Source organism: Oncorhynchus clarkii, chromosome 6, assembly GCF_045791955.1.
Source record: "Oncorhynchus clarkii lewisi isolate Uvic-CL-2024 chromosome 6, UVic_Ocla_1.0, whole genome shotgun sequence".
NCBI classification, from domain to species: Eukaryota; Metazoa; Chordata; class Actinopteri; order Salmoniformes; family Salmonidae; genus Oncorhynchus; species Oncorhynchus clarkii.
Window position 1 is genome coordinate 39,460,576 of NC_092152.1, and position 17,130 is coordinate 39,477,705.

The 17,130-nt window shown below is 42.2% G+C and overlaps 1 protein-coding gene across 1 annotated transcript in view; it reads right to left on the bottom strand.

Annotated features, from left to right (window-relative positions):
- LOC139411120 (aminopeptidase O (putative)) overlaps positions 1-17,130 on the bottom strand; it is a 121,362-nt gene that overhangs the window by 31,357 nt on the left and 72,875 nt on the right. Inside the window, exons 12-13 of the mRNA XM_071156990.1 lie at positions 15,069-15,131; positions 12,840-12,923 (exon numbers count right to left, since the gene is read on the bottom strand). Of these exons, the coding sequence (XP_071013091.1) occupies positions 12,840-12,923; positions 15,069-15,131 (147 nt within the window). The remainder of the gene's footprint in view (positions 1-12,839; positions 12,924-15,068; positions 15,132-17,130) is intronic.

Consider the following 17,130-nt stretch of genomic DNA (forward strand, 5'->3'; position numbering starts at 1 on the left):
GTATTCTATGACATGTCTGGCATAATGGGTCGTGGTTTGGAATGCGCGTGTCTGTGTGCGCGTGTTTGGTTTGCTTCCAGTTTTCCAGCCTGTCTTTGACTAGAGAGCACCTGACCACAGAGGAAGCTGGGAAACGGGGTGTCCATGTTTGATCTCTGTGTGTGGTATGTATCAATCTGGACTGTGTCCCAAACCGCGCTGTATACCCTTTATAGCGCACTACTTTTGACCAGAACCATATGGGGCCCTGCTATATCAACAAGATCTCACACTTTTACCTATTTGACTTCAGATTCCGACGTTTCTCCAAATGTCAAATTTCGACGGTTAAGTTTGGGATAGGGTTACAACAGTAGTAACTTGACAGTTAAGTTTAGGCATTCATTCTAAATGGTAAGTTAAGGGTTAAGGTTTAAGGTTTGGGATAGGGTAAAAAAAAAAAAAGAGAGAGAAAGAAAAAAAGCAATGGGATTGAACACGTGACCCTCGGAGAGCCAGAGCTTGCGGCTTACGCCCATCCCACACTCAGATAGTAGAATTCACAAGGCACAATTTCAAAATGTGGTTGTGCATCAACAGTTTATCTCGTATTATGTAAGTCACAGAGAGTCACTCAATAGCCCATGTCAGCAAAAACATTTCAGTTATCTAAACTTGTAGTAATCATGGTTGAATTACCGACCAGGGGCGGCGCCCAAAAGGCTAGGGCCGGCTCTGACTGCATGTGTGCGTATGGATGTGGGTACGCAGACCCGCGAACCACTGCAGTCCCCCATGATGAGTTCAGATTTTGTGGCATCCGCCTCCATCAAAGTTCCCTGAGTTAGACTGTTGAGTTAGACTGCCTGAGTTAGACTGCCTGAGTGCCAGCACATGCGCACACAGATACACACACTCAGATCTCAAAGACATGTAGTTATTGGATTAATGTGCGGGAAGCATAATCCCTGGCGTCTATGAACCCAGTAACATAAAGCTCTCATTACTCTGTGTGTGTGTATGTGTGTGTTTATACAACAGGTGGGTCTAATCCTGGATGCGGATTGGTTAAAACCGCATTCCAGCCTGTGTCTATTCCACAAGTTACCACCGGCTAAAGCTATGACCTTAAAATGCATATTTACACTGTTCCATCTGACTGCGCAATCCACTGTCTCATCAGCCCAGGCAGGGAAGTTATAAACTTGATCTCCGCTATAAAAAGCAATTTTTTTAGACAAACATATCATTTTCAACAGCGGAGATTTGTAAAAACCCTACTGTCTGTCTCTCCGACATTTGCAACATTGTTTCAATATTCAAATTCGATCGTCAGCTGTCCCATAGTAATGAACGTGTCGGGATTCGGGACGAGAGAGAGGCAGGCAGCGTCTCTCCCCCAGTCGAAATCATGAAGCAGCTGGCATCATTTTTATGGACATATACAAAGAAAAGTCATTGAAAAAAGGCCAAATGAAACTAGGTGCAGCTAGTTTGCAGTCATTCCAGCTTCAGTTTAAAGTTATTGTGTTAGCTGTGTTGTTGGCTAGCTCCTCTGAACCACCGTGTCCTAACGAGAGAGCACATTTTCTATGCCAGGAGAAATCATGCCTCATTAGCTCATTGTTTATGTATCCAAAGAAATGTCACTAGAAAACAGCTTAAACAAATGCAGCTACTGTTGTTATTGTCTGCATTGTTTGGCGTGACTGTAAGTTAGCCACAGTTGGCTAGCTAGTAAGCAAGGGATAAGAACGTTGCCAGCCAGTATGGCAATGGAACATGTATAACAAACTACTGGGTCGCGTCCATAGATACAGAACAAAAAGACTGAACGACTGGGTCACGTCCATAGATACAGAACAAAAAGACTGAACGACTGGGTCACGTCCATAGATACAGAACAAAAAGACTGAACGACTGGGTCACGTCCATAGATACAGAACAAAAAGACTGAACGACTGGGTCACGTCCATAGATACAGAACAAAAAGACTGAACGACTGGGTCACGTCCATAGATACAGAACAAAAAGACTGAACGACTGGGTCACGTCCATTGATACAGAACAAAAAGACTGAACGACTGGGTCACGTCCATAGATACAGAACAAAAAGACTGAACGACTGGGTCACGTCCATTGATACAGAACAAAAAGACTGAACGACTGGGTCACGTCCATAGATACAGAACAAAAAGACTGAACGACTTGGTCGCGTCTCTGGCAACCGAACCAATAGAACGAACGACCTGCCGGCTTGGGTAGTAACCCTAGATTTGTTTCGGGACTATATCTTGTGGAAGGATGAAATTAGTATGAATAAATTCATCAAAATAATATTTTTTTTAATGAAAATATGTCAATCATTATTTGAATATGTTGGTAACCCGTTGTATAAAAGTGATAATGTCCTTGAAGCCGGTGTTTGAAGGATATATTGGCATGGTTTGCCCGGCCCGAGACGAACACACCTGTGCCAATATATCCTCCAAACACCGGCATCTCTGGCATTATCACTTAAGTATATCAGGGTTGGCCTCAATTTAGAATTTTGGAAAAGAATCCAAGACTCCAAAAAAAAAAAAAGGAAATTAGAATTAAATTGGCCACACACCACAGGAAGTAGAATTTAATTCAGTGCAATTAAAATAAATCCCACTCAGTCATAGAACATGAATTTCATTGAATCTGACAGATTACACTTCCACATACCAAATAATATATCCCTTTTCTCTGGAAACAATGTTCATATACTCTTTTGACCTTAGAATAGAATGCTTAGAATAGCCAATTATATTTCCATCAACCCTTTAATTTGTTTGGCTTCTTTTAGAACGGCTCAGGGTTCACCTGGGGGTTAAACTAATGCATGTATTTAATGTCCTTTTTGATGTTTTATGTACAAAACTGATATTTGCATAGACTACACCTAATATAGAATAGAAGGCATTTGAATTGTATTTCCTTTAATTCAAATTGCAATTCTGTATCCTGTTTACTACTTCAATTCAAGAATTCTAAACTAAATTCTGAATTAAGCCCTACCCTGGTGTGTGTGTGTGTGGTGTATGTGTGTGTGCGTGAGAGAGGGTTGAGGAGGCTAATTATGTCAGGGCAGTCTGAGGGTCCCGTGAGCTCTTCAATCAGTACCAGCACAGACATGTTTTAGCACTCAGTCCACCCCAGTCACACACACAGACACACACACACACACAGACACACACTGACGCACACACTACATACTGTACCCCATGAAAACCTATAAATGAGGTGATGCCTGAATCCCCCCTTTAGGTTTTATGTGAAAGTATTGATTCAGATTCCAACAGAAGACTGGCTGCTTTACAGAGAGCATGACTCAAAACACACAATGTAATTTACCCAACCACTCTCTGTCCTATACAATTAACTATGTGTCAAATTGGTGTTTGGTATAAATCCAATGTGAACTCTTGTGAATGAGCTGTTGAATAGACACAGATGTTACCTCAGTGTATGTGTGGGTTTGTGTGTGTGTGTACGTACCTCTGTTTCCCTCTGGTATCTTTTCCATTTTAGTGAAATGTCTCACCATTGTGTGTGTGTGTGTATTCCTGGGAGAGTCATAAAGCACAAAGTGGCATTATACTGAGCGACTGTCAGACGTTAAATGACATGTCAGGATGGGCACTACATGGAGTCACACACACACAACCAGACCCAGACCCACACACACCCAGACCCACACACCCAGATCCCCACACACACACACACACACACACACACACACACACACACACACACACACACACACACACACACACACACACACACACACACACACACACACACACACACACACACACACACACACACACACACACACACACACACACACACACACACACACACACGTCTCCTGTGGAGTGATGAGACAGGTAGTGAGCTTCAAATGCCCCCCAAAAACCAGACCTACTGCTGAGTGATAAATGAGACAAATACACCACAGACAGGTACCTCTATCTTTCATTATATCTTTCCGTCTCTTTCTCTCTCTGGATATTTTCAACTCTCTGTCTAGATCCATACTTTCTTTCAATCTCACTATCTCTGACAGTCTGTCCATACTATAAAACACTGTACCTTTCATTTCACAAACAGTGATACATATTATGCCTTTTGCGCACATCCCTTATACTTTCCTGCAAATAACATTCCATTAATGATAGGCCCTACTTTTTAAAGGCCAGACTCTGGAGTGTGATAAAGAGGAAGGTGCTGTACCAATTACCAGCTTACATAAAGCATACGTCTACGCAGTTCAAATAAAACCTGCATCTTTACAGTTGTGTGTGTGTGTGTCGTGTGTGTGTGTGTGTGTGTGTGTGTGTGTGTGTGTGTGTGTGTGTGTACACTGACTCAATAAATCAGCATTGGATTGATTTATGGTTTATAAGGCCAGGCCTGACACAAGTGTGCCATTGAGGCACACATACACACACGCTCGAGAGATTCCTAGCCAAACGTGTAATGCTAAATCAACAGATTCTTATTGGGGTGAAGTGCTTTATATATGAGAGATCAGTGAAACGGACGTTGTTTTAACATTAGGGAAGCCTCTCGGCCCTCGGCTTCCCATGCAACAGTATCCTCTAGTCAATGGACCATGGTCCGGGCCACTGCTACGATGGAAAGAGTCAACTAAGAGGAGAGGAGAGAGAGACTTCTGTTACCTACAGCTTTGTGCATACTGCTAATATGTTTGATAAGGGTATATTTCACTACACTTACAATAGAAGGAGATGTTTCATTCTCTCTCTCTCTCTGTCTCTCTCATTAATCTAAGCTGAGAGGAATCTTTCCCTCTGGTGTGTTTTGTGGAATGCAGTAATCCACTCTCCTGTGGTTGTGTGTGTGTGTGTGTGTGTGTGTGTGTGTGTGTGTGTGTGTGTGTGTGCGTGCGTGTATAATAGAAAGCACATGACTCCATGGTGGTGTCCCCTCCCCTCCCCTCCATCCCTCCTAACCATAACCCTTCAAATGCTCTGTTCAGGTGGGTCACGGTACGGTCTGAGGAATACTGGGTGCACATGGATAGGGCACGCAACATGGGATCACAGAGGTAGACATACCATATACCATGACCTGTCTACCAACCTCAGACCAGGTTGGGGCATAATTCACGCCATTGAATTACTTTAGAGATGTAAATCTTTCATTCTTTACCTCACGCCATCAGAGACCAGGCTGGTAACCCAGTGTCTGGTAACGCAGGGGCCAACGTGTCAGTAATAGATTGGGTTGTCGTCTTTCAGACATGCACATGGATGTTAGAGCTACAATTAAAAGATGCACTTCTGAGTTATATTGTTCAAGTCGCACAATAGACTTTTATCCGATATCCACCAAACTCTGTAAATATATACCAGTCCCTGACAACACAACCCAATAACATCACCATAGTAGCAACTACAAACGTCATCTCCCCAACAACCACAGGCCTTGTGTGTGTTTGTTAGTTTGTTTGTGTGTGTGTAGTGTTGCAGGTCCAGCAGACGTCGTAGTGTCTTTCATCAGAGGAGTCTAGCCAGGATAGGGGTCCTAGCTGGACCTAGCAGCAGACCGCACATTCTTTAGTAGGCTTCTGCACTGCCTGATGCTGAGACGAACCAGAACCAAACAGCCCTGTTTGTCATGCCCTGACCTTAGAGATCTCTGTTTATTCTCTATATTTTGGTTAGGTCAGGGTGTGACTAGGGTGGGTACTTTAGTTTTTGTATATCTATGTTTTCTTTTTCTTTGTTGGCCTAGTATGGTTCCCAATCAGAGGCTATCGTTGTCTCGGATTGGGGATCATACATAGGCAGCCCTTTTTCCCACCTTCAGTTGTGGGATCTTGTCTTTGTTTGGTTGCATGTATTTTTGCACGACGACGAAGCTTTTCGTCCGTTGTATTGTTTATTGTTTTTTTTGCTGGTTAGCATCTGCGTCATCTCACCACATCCGTATTGAGCGAGTCACTGCTCAATACGCTTCCTGCTTTAGTTTTTGCTTGTAAGCAGGAATCAGGAGGATACAATTATGGTCAGATTTGCCAAATGGAGGGCGAGGGAGAGCTTTGTAAAGGTTTATTCCTAAGTTTAGGTAAAACTGATTTATGTTTACCTGCATTAAAGTCCGCGGCCACTAGGAGTGCTGTCTCTGGATTGAGTTTATCTTTGAGTTAATTTTTTATTTTTACAGGGACAGCGCACATTAATCAACATTTCAGTAAAAGTGCCGGTTTTAGCCAGCTGGATAATTTTCAGCAGCAGTCTCTGGGCAGGTTATTAAAAACATTTATAATATAGACAATCATTGAGCAGTGAGCACACGCAGAGCAACATATAAGACAGAGCAACATAGAACAAAGAGCAACAAGACAAAAAAAACAACAAAGTGTTTCCATACCTCACAAGCTACAGACAACAGACAACATGGAAAGCGGCAATACACAGCTAGGGATTATGTTCACAAATCTGATTGGCCTTTAGCCATGTCTTCATGTTTTTTGTGAAAGTGTGATAGGTGGTGCAGTTATGTGTGTCTGATGGCAGTGTATTCCAGACATGGGAAGCTCTCACAGAGAAAGCGGATTTACTAAAGGTGCTTTTCCTTAAGGGAACTATACAGTCACCTCTCATGGCAGACCTTGTTGATCTGCTGCCATATGTTTGGGTTTTCTGTTTAACAAAAATACTGAGTGGAGGGGGAGTCAGGCCATTGATGAACATGTTCTTGTTTGCTTATGACCTTATACAGCTCATTGAGTGCGGTCTTAGTGCCAGCATCGGTTTGTAGTGGTAAATAGACAACTACGATATAGATGAAAACTCTCTTGGTAAATACAGTGGTCTACAGCTTATCATGAGATACTCTACCTCAGGCAGGGAAAACCTCGAGACTTCCTTAATATTAGATTTCCTGCAACAGCTGTTATTTACAAATAGACACAGACCGCCACCCCTTGTCTTACCGGAGGCAGCTGTTCTATCTTGCCGATGCCCCGAAAACCCAGCCAGCTGTATGTTATCCATGTCGTCGTTCAGCCACGACTCGGTGAAACATAAGATATTACAGTTTATAATGTCCCGTCGGTAGGATAGTCTTGATCGGAGCTCATCCATTTTATTATCCAATGATTGCACGTTGGTTAATAAGACTGATGGTAGAGGCGGATTACCCACTCGCCGTCGGATCCTTACAAGGCACCCAGACCTTACTGGATTAAGCGTACATTTTCGTTAACTGTAAATTCGTTAGTTAAACTCCAACTTTCCCTCTATCTTGTGCCAACATCAATTCTTTTCATGTCTTGGTTCCAATAGTTCATATTTTTTTCTAAGAGATTGTCAGTTGGATATGCTCTCTGCAAGGTTTAGATGTCTTCCATATCACAAAAACAACATGGAAATCATCATCATCACCCTCGTCATGGAAATAAATGTATTTCCTGTTACCAATTCATTTACAGTTACTATGCCTTTAGTTGTCCATGTGGACCAACTTATCTTTGAATTCTGAAAAGGAATCCAAGGATTGTTCCATCAGGTTGTGCTTTTAGGAAGTGATATTGGTTCCTGTAGAATATGTTTCATTTTCTTCCATTTTGTTATTGTGTTGTTCATTTTCTCAGCTTTAGATTCTGGGGATGAGCATGCACATCTTAAATATGTACCCATTGTTCCTCTTTAGTGTATTTAACTATATGTTGCATGTAAAAGCCTTGGGTAGCGAGGTTAAAACCACCCTCGGACTTGTATAACTTTTATTTTTGTTCTATTCATTTTATTTGCTCATACAGTATAAAGTCTGTTATTACCGATTAAACTTTTTTAAAGAATGTCATCAGTGGGGTAATTTGTATTACCGAAAATAAATACAAAAACTTTGGCTGCCATGCCATTCTAAAGAGGTTTATTCTACCTGTAAGATTTATGGGAAGATTATTACATTTACTTAGATCTGCTTTCATATTGTTGAGTAATGAATTTAAGTTATCTTTATATATTTTTTGTTTGTTGTCACTTATTAAGCATCCTAAGTATTTCAATTTTTTGTGGTCCAAATGATTGCTGTAGATACTGTAGTGATATATTTATTTTTTCCTATTGCCATTATTTTAAAAAAAAATCATTTTTGATATTCTGAATTTTTTTTTAGCAAAGAGGGCATTGAGTTTTCAATATTGGTCAGGTATATCAGGCGATCATTTTCAAATAAATGTAGTTTATATTCATGTTTACCAATACTGGTACCTGTTATATTTGGGTCCGGTCTAATTCTTTCTGCAAGCGGTTCAATTGCTATTGCAAACAGGAGTGGAGTGAGTGAACATCCCTGTCTTGTGCCCCTTTCTAAAGCGATTTTATCAGATAATGTATTATTTGTTTATATTTTTGCTTTAGGACAGTTATATAACATGTTTATTAAATGTATTATTTTATCTGGAAAGTTGAGAAGGCCATTCAAGACAGTCAAAATACTTTTTGTCATCAACAGCCATTATTGATTAATCTATGTCTTGTTTCTTTGCGAATTGTATTAAACTGAAACATGTTCTTCTTTTTGTTTGTAAGTGTCTATTTTAAATAAAACCCTGCTAGGTTATGCTATGTATCAAGTCTGGGAAGACTTTTGATATTCTATTGCTTATACGCTTTGTTATTATTTTATTGTCACAATTGGGGGTCTATAATATGGGTCTTTAATCAGAAGGGGACTCTCCAGATTTTCCTAGTTTTAGTATAACTGAAATAACTGTTTGATACATGGAACTAGGAAGTATTGATTTGAGTGACATGTTTGTTGTCATTTGTGTAAATAGGGGGGCTACATTGTCCCAAAATGTTGAATTGAATTATATGGGAAAGCCATCCATTCCATGACATCTTTTGAACGTCAACATTTTAACAGTCTAATACATACATTTCATACAGTACATGCAATCGCAATAATAATAATTTAAAATGCATTTTAAAAGAACAGAATGGCATATTTTGAGTTGAAATATAATACTGTGCTTTGAGTGTTGCGAGTTCACATTGGGAGCGGATGGAATCATGGTAATTCTGCCAAAAAGTTAGATTTTGAAATGGAGTTCAGAGTTTAATAGTCTTTCTGATACTATATAGACATCAAAATGTTTACCTGCCTCTGTGTCATTTTCGAGCTGCACTGTTCATCAGATTCTTGATATGCAATTTAACAATTGATAATATTCTCACCCATCATTTAAAGACTTGTCTTTCGGCTAAACCCCCAAAAAACCATGGGGCAGAGAGAAAAATGTACAGTTTTATAATACTGTTGTACACATTTTGTCATGAGGCTGAGAGACAATTGTGCAGTTTGAAAGCTAATTTCCTGCAAGTCTACACATTTTGCCATTTTGATGGGCCATCAGTTACGCAGGCTGACTGCCAGTGAGTGATTTGCGGTGAATGAGGGGCAGGGGGGGAAAAATGTATGTCCTCTTAAAACTACTCATAACACAAATGTGGTTTGTGATATTAAGATTCTAACAATGATAGTGTGTTATATAGACATATTTAGTAAAAGTCAAGGATGGGGGGGGGGGGGGGGGGGGGGACATGACTTAAAAAAATACTTTCTTTGAGTCAACATGATTCTCTTGGCTCTCCTAGTGTTAACACATATAAGCCCCATTATAAACACGTCACGACCACTGCAAAGGAACACTGAGGTCACCATGCTATATTTAAGCAATAAATATATTTAAGCTCCTATAAGTCGATCTGGATAAGAGCGTCTGCTAAATGACTAAAATATAAATGTAAAAGAAGTGGTACAGTCACTGTTGACTTGACTTCAGGAGGCAGCAGAGGGAGGGGGCCGGTGTGCATAGTGCCTGTTGCTATGGCAATCTGTAAATGGTGGATTGTGTTATATAGGACAGGTCATCACCTAGGTGTGAATGAGTTGATATTGTGTTGATCGGAGACTAATTTCCCCCCCATTTTCCCTCAGTCTCTGGAACATTCCCAAGCAGTGTACAGCAAGAAGATTTACCACAGACAAGCAAAACAGCCCAATTCTTGGTATGAAGGGTTTTGTTCTAGCCCAACTCTCACACACCTGATTTCACTAATCAAGGACTTGGTGATTATAATCTAACCATCTATACTCACATTAAAAGATTGGATGAAAACCTGGTTAGCGACTGGGATGTTGGCCAAAGAAGCTGTTGCCCGCCGGTGCCAGACTGCCTTCCCCTACAGGGTTTCCTGAGCTGATTAGCAGGGGCAGAGAGACCCTCTCATTACACCGACCACAGATGAAAATGAGAGCAAAATGAGGCCCATTACCACAAGAGCATGACTAATATCCTTTAGTAGACCCTTGATACACCCACATACATACACACATACTGTATACGTATGCGCACAGCCACAGACACATACATACAATCATGTGCACACCCACACATACAAAGACACACTAACACACAACCACATATATACGTACACACACACATGCATGCAAACATACACACACACACACACACACACACACACACATACACGGTACATAAAAGCGATGAAGGGAAGGAGGTAATAAAGTCTGGCTCTATTAAAGTGACCCTGATCTCAGGCTTCTCTCTGTGGGGGGGTGTCTGACTCTCTATACACTGTGACTGTGTGTGTGTGTGTGTGTGTGTGTGTGTGTGTGTGTGTGTGTGTGTCTAGACCTCTAATCATCTATGATGTCATTAGTGCTAAATGCTACACTGGCTCTGTCTCATGCCTGATGCCTTTGGCCAGTCTGGACTAGGATCCAGTCAACAGCACTCTTCTCTTCCTCACTCCATTATTCTCTTCTCATCTTGTTCTGTCGATTCTCTTGTCTCATCCTTTTTCATATTTCATATCTCTTCTCTTCTCTCTTGTAGTCAAATATTTTCTCCTTATTTTCTACTCTTACTCTACTCTCTCCAGGTACTTCTCTCTCGGTTACAAGATTCTAGTAACATCCCAGATTTTCCAGAAATCCTGGTTGGAGGATTCCTGATTTCCTGCTTATCACTCCTGATTTTGGGAATCTGCCAACTAAGAATTCTAGAAAATCTGGGAATTTGGGGAAAGTTACTGGAATTTTGCAACCCTCTCTCATCCCTTCTATCCTCTCTGTCTTCTGCTCTCCTCTCTTCATTATCCCTTCACCTCTCTCTTCGCTCTTGTCCACCCTCTCCCCCATCTTTCATCCCTTCTCTTCCCCTGTGCTCTTCACTTCCTGCTTTCTCTTCTACCTTTCCCCTCCTCCCCCTCTCCCTCTCTCCTCGCCGGTTTTCCTAGCCGGTCTGCTTGGTGATTTATAGACCTGTGACAGGCAGATGGGGGAAGAGGGGGGGAGGAGGGGGGGAGAATGCGGCAGGCACGTTTGAAGGAGTAATATAAAATACACCTGGCCCATCCAGGCCCTCCCTCTGTACACAGAAACAAAGAGAGAGACAGAGGGATGATGGGATGATGGGCAGCAGGGGAGAGGCATAGGAAGGGAGGTGGTGAGAGGTGGGGTGGGCCGAGGTGGATTGGGTCACCTCGTGTTTCCTTTCAGGATGGCTTTTATGGCGTAACTTCAAACACTGAACGCCCTCCACCTCCCCTCCCACCCTCTCTCCCAGGCTATTGTGCGTGGCCAAGCGAACAGTAATTGGCTATTCTTTCATGGGTCTGATTTCCGTACTCTCCCTCCCACAGGAAGAGGCCCTTTCGCTGCCCCTTTGTGTGTGTGTGTGTGTGTGTGTGTGTGTTTGCCCCCTCAGAGGCCATAAATATGCCAACCTGCAAGATGAGGTGGTGAGGAAGCTGTTACCCAGGCTGTTACTGGAGGAAGGCTGTTTCACAGAAACAACTCTTGCTAGGTTTAGGAGTTTGACTCAAGTTCAGTTAACGTGAAATATCTAACATGAGAAGGTCCCAGATACTAATATTCAAAACGACATGTATTCTAATAGACAAAACAACATGTATTCTAATAGACAAAACGACATGTATTCTAATAGACAAAACGACATGTATTCTAATAGACAAAACGACATGTATTCTAATAGACAAAACGACATGTATTCTAATAGACAAAACAACCTGTATTCTAATAGACAAAACAACATGTATTCTAATAGACAAAACAACCTGTATTCTAATAGACAAAACGACATGTATTCCACACTGAAGAACGAAACAGGTGCCATACTAACTTTTCACTTACATTCATCGCAGGTCAGATACTGTTAATGCATGAATGGTTGACGAAAAACTCCCTGTCAAAATGATTGTATCCACCGAATCCTTTGCGAGTGATAAGTACATGCTAAAGCCTCCCGTTAAAACGCTCAGTAGCAGCTAAGCCAGGAGGTTCATTATCCCAGGCAGTATTATACAGGCTAAAGGTTCCTAGACCTCTGTGGTTTATACTGTAGGTTGGTGCTTGCTCATTAGTGATACAGGTGTGTGTGTGTGTGTGTGTGTGTGTGTGTGTGTGTGTGTGTGTGTGTGTGTGTGTGTGTGTGTGTGTGTGTGTGTGTGTGTGTGTGTGTGCGCGCGAATTGCAAACACACTCGGAGAGAGGCACAGTCTGGAACATGACGTGTTGATGCTATACACCGGGACACAATGGAAATGCAGCATAACTCTACACCTTAACACGGCTCTAAACATACTAGAGAGAGAAGGAAAAGCATAGGGAGGCCTAGAGAGAGAGGGAGAGAGCAAGAGAGAGAGCACTTGGAAGCTCTGAGTCAGTGAAAGACACACTGAGGCCATGAGCGCATGAGATAGAGGTCTATTTAAAGCGTCACTCGGGCCAAAGAGGGCTCGTACCTCTTTGAAGTTCACGTTCAGTCCAGCTTTCTTCCGCTTTCTGCCTTTTCCAAAGCTCGGACTGAGACCAATCCATTTTGCTACCTGCCCAGGGAGAGGGAGGGAGAGAGGAAGGGATGAGAGAGGAAAGAAGGAGAGAGAGAGAAATGAAGAGAGATGGCAAGGGGGAGGGAGAGAACGAGATAGAGGAAAAAGAGAGAGGGAGAGAGAGGGAAAGTGAGAGAGAGGGAGGGAGGGAGGGAAGGAAGGACAGAGAGGGATGGAAGGAGAAAAACAGAGAGAGAGAGAGAGAGAGAGAGAGAGAGAGAGAGAGAGAGAGAGAGGTCAGGGTAAAAACCGCACACATCTAATACGAGTAAGTAACTACAGTATAAACAGACTTTAGGCACACATTCCATTGCTTACACTGTCTCGCACACACACACACACACACACTCATTGCAGGGCTCCAAACTGCGACCATTTAGCCACATTTTGGGACCCTTTAACTTGGCTCTGAGAGCTGCACATTCTACCTGGTCACCACATTCCACCTGGTCACCATGAATTAAAAAGTCATATTTTTGGGGCAGAAAAAAAACTGGATTTTGTTTAACAGTAAAGTGCATTATCCTCATGATTCCTGTAATAAAACGGTCTGCCCTGCCACTGTGCCCACATGTTCCATTGGGGCTGGCTGCTGTAATGAGCAAGTCTCTCACACTCTCTCCCCCCTCGTGTAACCCCTTGTGAAAACAAAACCATTTTGGAAGCAACTAGTTATCCATATTAAAGAGAGGAGGTTCTCAGCATTCTGTAGGTATCATCTTTATTTCTCAACGCTCATCATTGATCTCAAAGCACACTGTTTTACAATCAAGATATCTGATATGGCTTTGAAACACAGAGTGCGCGAAATTGCGCATCGGCCATCGCGGGTGCACTAGGCCTCATTGCAATTCTTACATTTACTGTTAGATTAATACATGTCGACTAGCAGTAGGTGTTATATTTAAAGCAAGCGATCTAGCTAATGTGTTTTGAGTTTCCACTGTCTTATGTGGTGAATTAGCACCAATTGAATTAGGCCAATAGATAATATTAGTGCCCATAAAAATGAAAGCAAGTTCATCTCTATTGAACAAAAAAAATGGACAATTCTGAAGCCCTATTTTGACAGTAAAATATAACAAAAGTTCATTGTAAAACCAAAAATGTATGACAATCACTGGATTAGGTTGCAAATCAAAATATGTGGAATCATTTATTGAATAACACCTCAGTAGCCTATTACACCTATTAATCAAACATTGCATACTTTATAATGACTTTATAAGACGATGATTGAAATTAATTTGATTGTGTGACGCCGTGAAAAACAATATCTGTGTGCCACCAAATCATGGGCTGGTGCCATCGACTGAAAAAGTTAGTGGCACCAGTGCCACCAGGGGAATATGTTAGTCTGGACTGGAGCCCTGTATAGACACACACACACACGGCTGCTCGCACGCAAGCCCCAACAGCGAGTCAAGTGGTGAAGGTAGAGACAGACAGCGAGACGTCCTTGCCACGACAATATAACAGTCCCTACAGAGTGTGGTCATGGCTATACTACCAAAATGCCGTAGACAAGCACCCTAAATACAACTTTATCTATCAATAGCGCATATTGCAGGCGCACACAGACACACACACACACACACACACACACACACACACACACACACACACACACACACACACACACACACACACACACACACACACACACATTTTTTTGTCAGATCTGTTATTTCGTCTTTCCGTCAGTAAGGAATGCTCTGCCTGTAAGGTATAACAAATAAAAAGACAGTGCTTCCCCACTTTCGCAACAGATGTATGTATGGAGAGAGACGGAGACAGAGAGACGGAGATAGAGAGGGGGAAAGGCTGCCACGGAGAGAGACGGAGATAGAGAGGGGGAAAGGCTGCCACGGAGAGAGACGGAGATAGAGAGGGGGAAAGTGGGAGAGAGAAAAGAAGAGTGAGAAAGGCTGCCACGGAGAGAGAGCGAGAGAGTGAAAATGTGCATCAAAACAGCCGAGGAAACAACTCCAAATCTCTGTGAGCAGGTGAAGGAAAGAGGGGACGAAAGAGAGCAATAGATAGAGGGAAAGAGAGAGAGAGAAAGGGGGGAAAGAGAGCAATAGATAGAGGGAAAGAGAGAGAGAAAGGGGGGGAAAGAGAGAGGGGGAGATGTGTCCTTACCTCCGCTTTGACGTCTTCCACCAGCCGAGTCTGTGTCCATACGACACTCCCTTCACACAGCCACTGAACGAAAGAGGAGAGGAGTGAGTGAACCAGTGAGAGGAAGACAGAGAGAGAGAGAGATTGAACAGGAGAAAAAAGGAATGTTGAGCAGAGGGCAAGAGAGGGGGAAGGAGAGGGAGGAGAGAGAAGGGGAGGGAGGAGAGAGAGAAAGAAAGAAGGGGAGGGAGCAAGATCACTTGTTTCTTTCTGACGGAAACTCACGGTTTGACTTTGGAGGATGATAGAAAGGAGTAGGAGATTGGAGGAGGGGGGGTGAGTGGAAGGAGTAGGAGATTGGAGGGGGGGTGAGAGGAAGGAGTAGGAGATTGGAGGGGGGGTGAGAGGAAGGAGTAGGAGATTGGAGGGGGGGTGAGAGGAAGAGGGGGAAGAAGAAGAACAGAAGGTGGAGGAGAGGGAAAATCCCCTCATTAAGAAAAGCAGTGTTTAGAGCATCCCACAGGACTAAGTCACAATCTCTTGTACGCCCACACACACGCAAAGCGTACACGTAAAGCACGCACGCATGCACACACACACACACACACACACACACACACACACACACACACACACACACACACACACACACACACACACACACACACACACACACACAGCACTTAACCTTATTAAAGCTTTCACCCAAGCCACTATTCAACTTTGAATCACAGAGAGATGGTGAGAAGGATAATAAGGTGGAGAGAGGGAGGAGAAAGATGAGAGTAGAGAGAGGGGGGGGGGTAGAGTGAGAAAAGAGAGAGGCTAGCTGTGTGACTAACAGATCTGAGACAGAAGTGTGTAATCAAATACTACGGTGTGTGCAGAGAGATTGAGAGAGAATCCTATCAAATCAAAAAAAGTCAAGCTGACAACCTAAGAAAATTAACAACAATGACAAATGGTTTGATGAAGAAATCAAAAACATAAGAAAGAAATTGAGAAACCTCTCCAACCAAAAGCATAGAGACCCAGAAAACCTGAGCCTACGCCTTCACTATGGTGAATCACTAAAACAATACAGAAATACACTAAGGAAAAAGAAGGAACAGCACGTCAGAAATCAGCTCAATGTAATTGAAGAATCCATAGAAACTAACCTCTACTGGGAAAATTGGAACACACTAAACAAACAACAACACAAATAATTATCTATCAAAAAACAAAGATGTTTGGATAAACCACTTCTCAAATCATGTTGGCTCTATGACAAGAAGCAAACAGCAAAAACATATGTATGATCAAATACAAATCTTAGAGTCAACTATTAAAGACTACCAGAACTGACTGCATTCTCCAATTACACAGAATAAACCACAGGACAACATACAAACCCTCCAACCCAAAAAGGCCTGTGGTGTTGATGGTTTCCTAAAATAAATTATAAAGAATACAGACCACAAATTCCAATTGGCTATACTTAAACTCTTTAACATCCTCCTCAACTCTGGCATCTTCCCTAATATTTGTAACAAGAACTGTTCACCCCACATTTGACCCCAATAACTACCGTGGGATATGAGTCAACACCAGCCAAGGGAAAATCCTCTGCATTATAATTTTTTTTTTAACCTTTATTTAACTAGGCAAGTCAGTTAAGAACAAATTCTTATTTTCAATGATGGCCTAGGAACAGTGGGTTAACTGCCTTGTTTAGGGGCAGAACGACTGATTTTTACCTTGTCAGTTTGGGGATTCAATTTTGCAACCTTTTGGCTACTAGTCCAACGCTCTAACCACTAGGCTACCACTAGGCTATTATTAGCAGATGCGTACTTCCTCAGTGAAAACAAGGTACTGAGCAATTGTCAAATTGGCTTTTTACCAAATTACCATACAACAGACCACGTATTCACCCTGCATACCCTAATGTACAAAGAAAAAAACCAAAATAAAGGCAAAGTCTTCTCATGCTTTGTTGATTTCAAAAAAGCTTTTGACTCAATTTGGCATGGAAATCAAATTGATAGAAAGCGGTGTTGGGGGAAAAACATACACCATTATAAAATCTATGTACACAAAC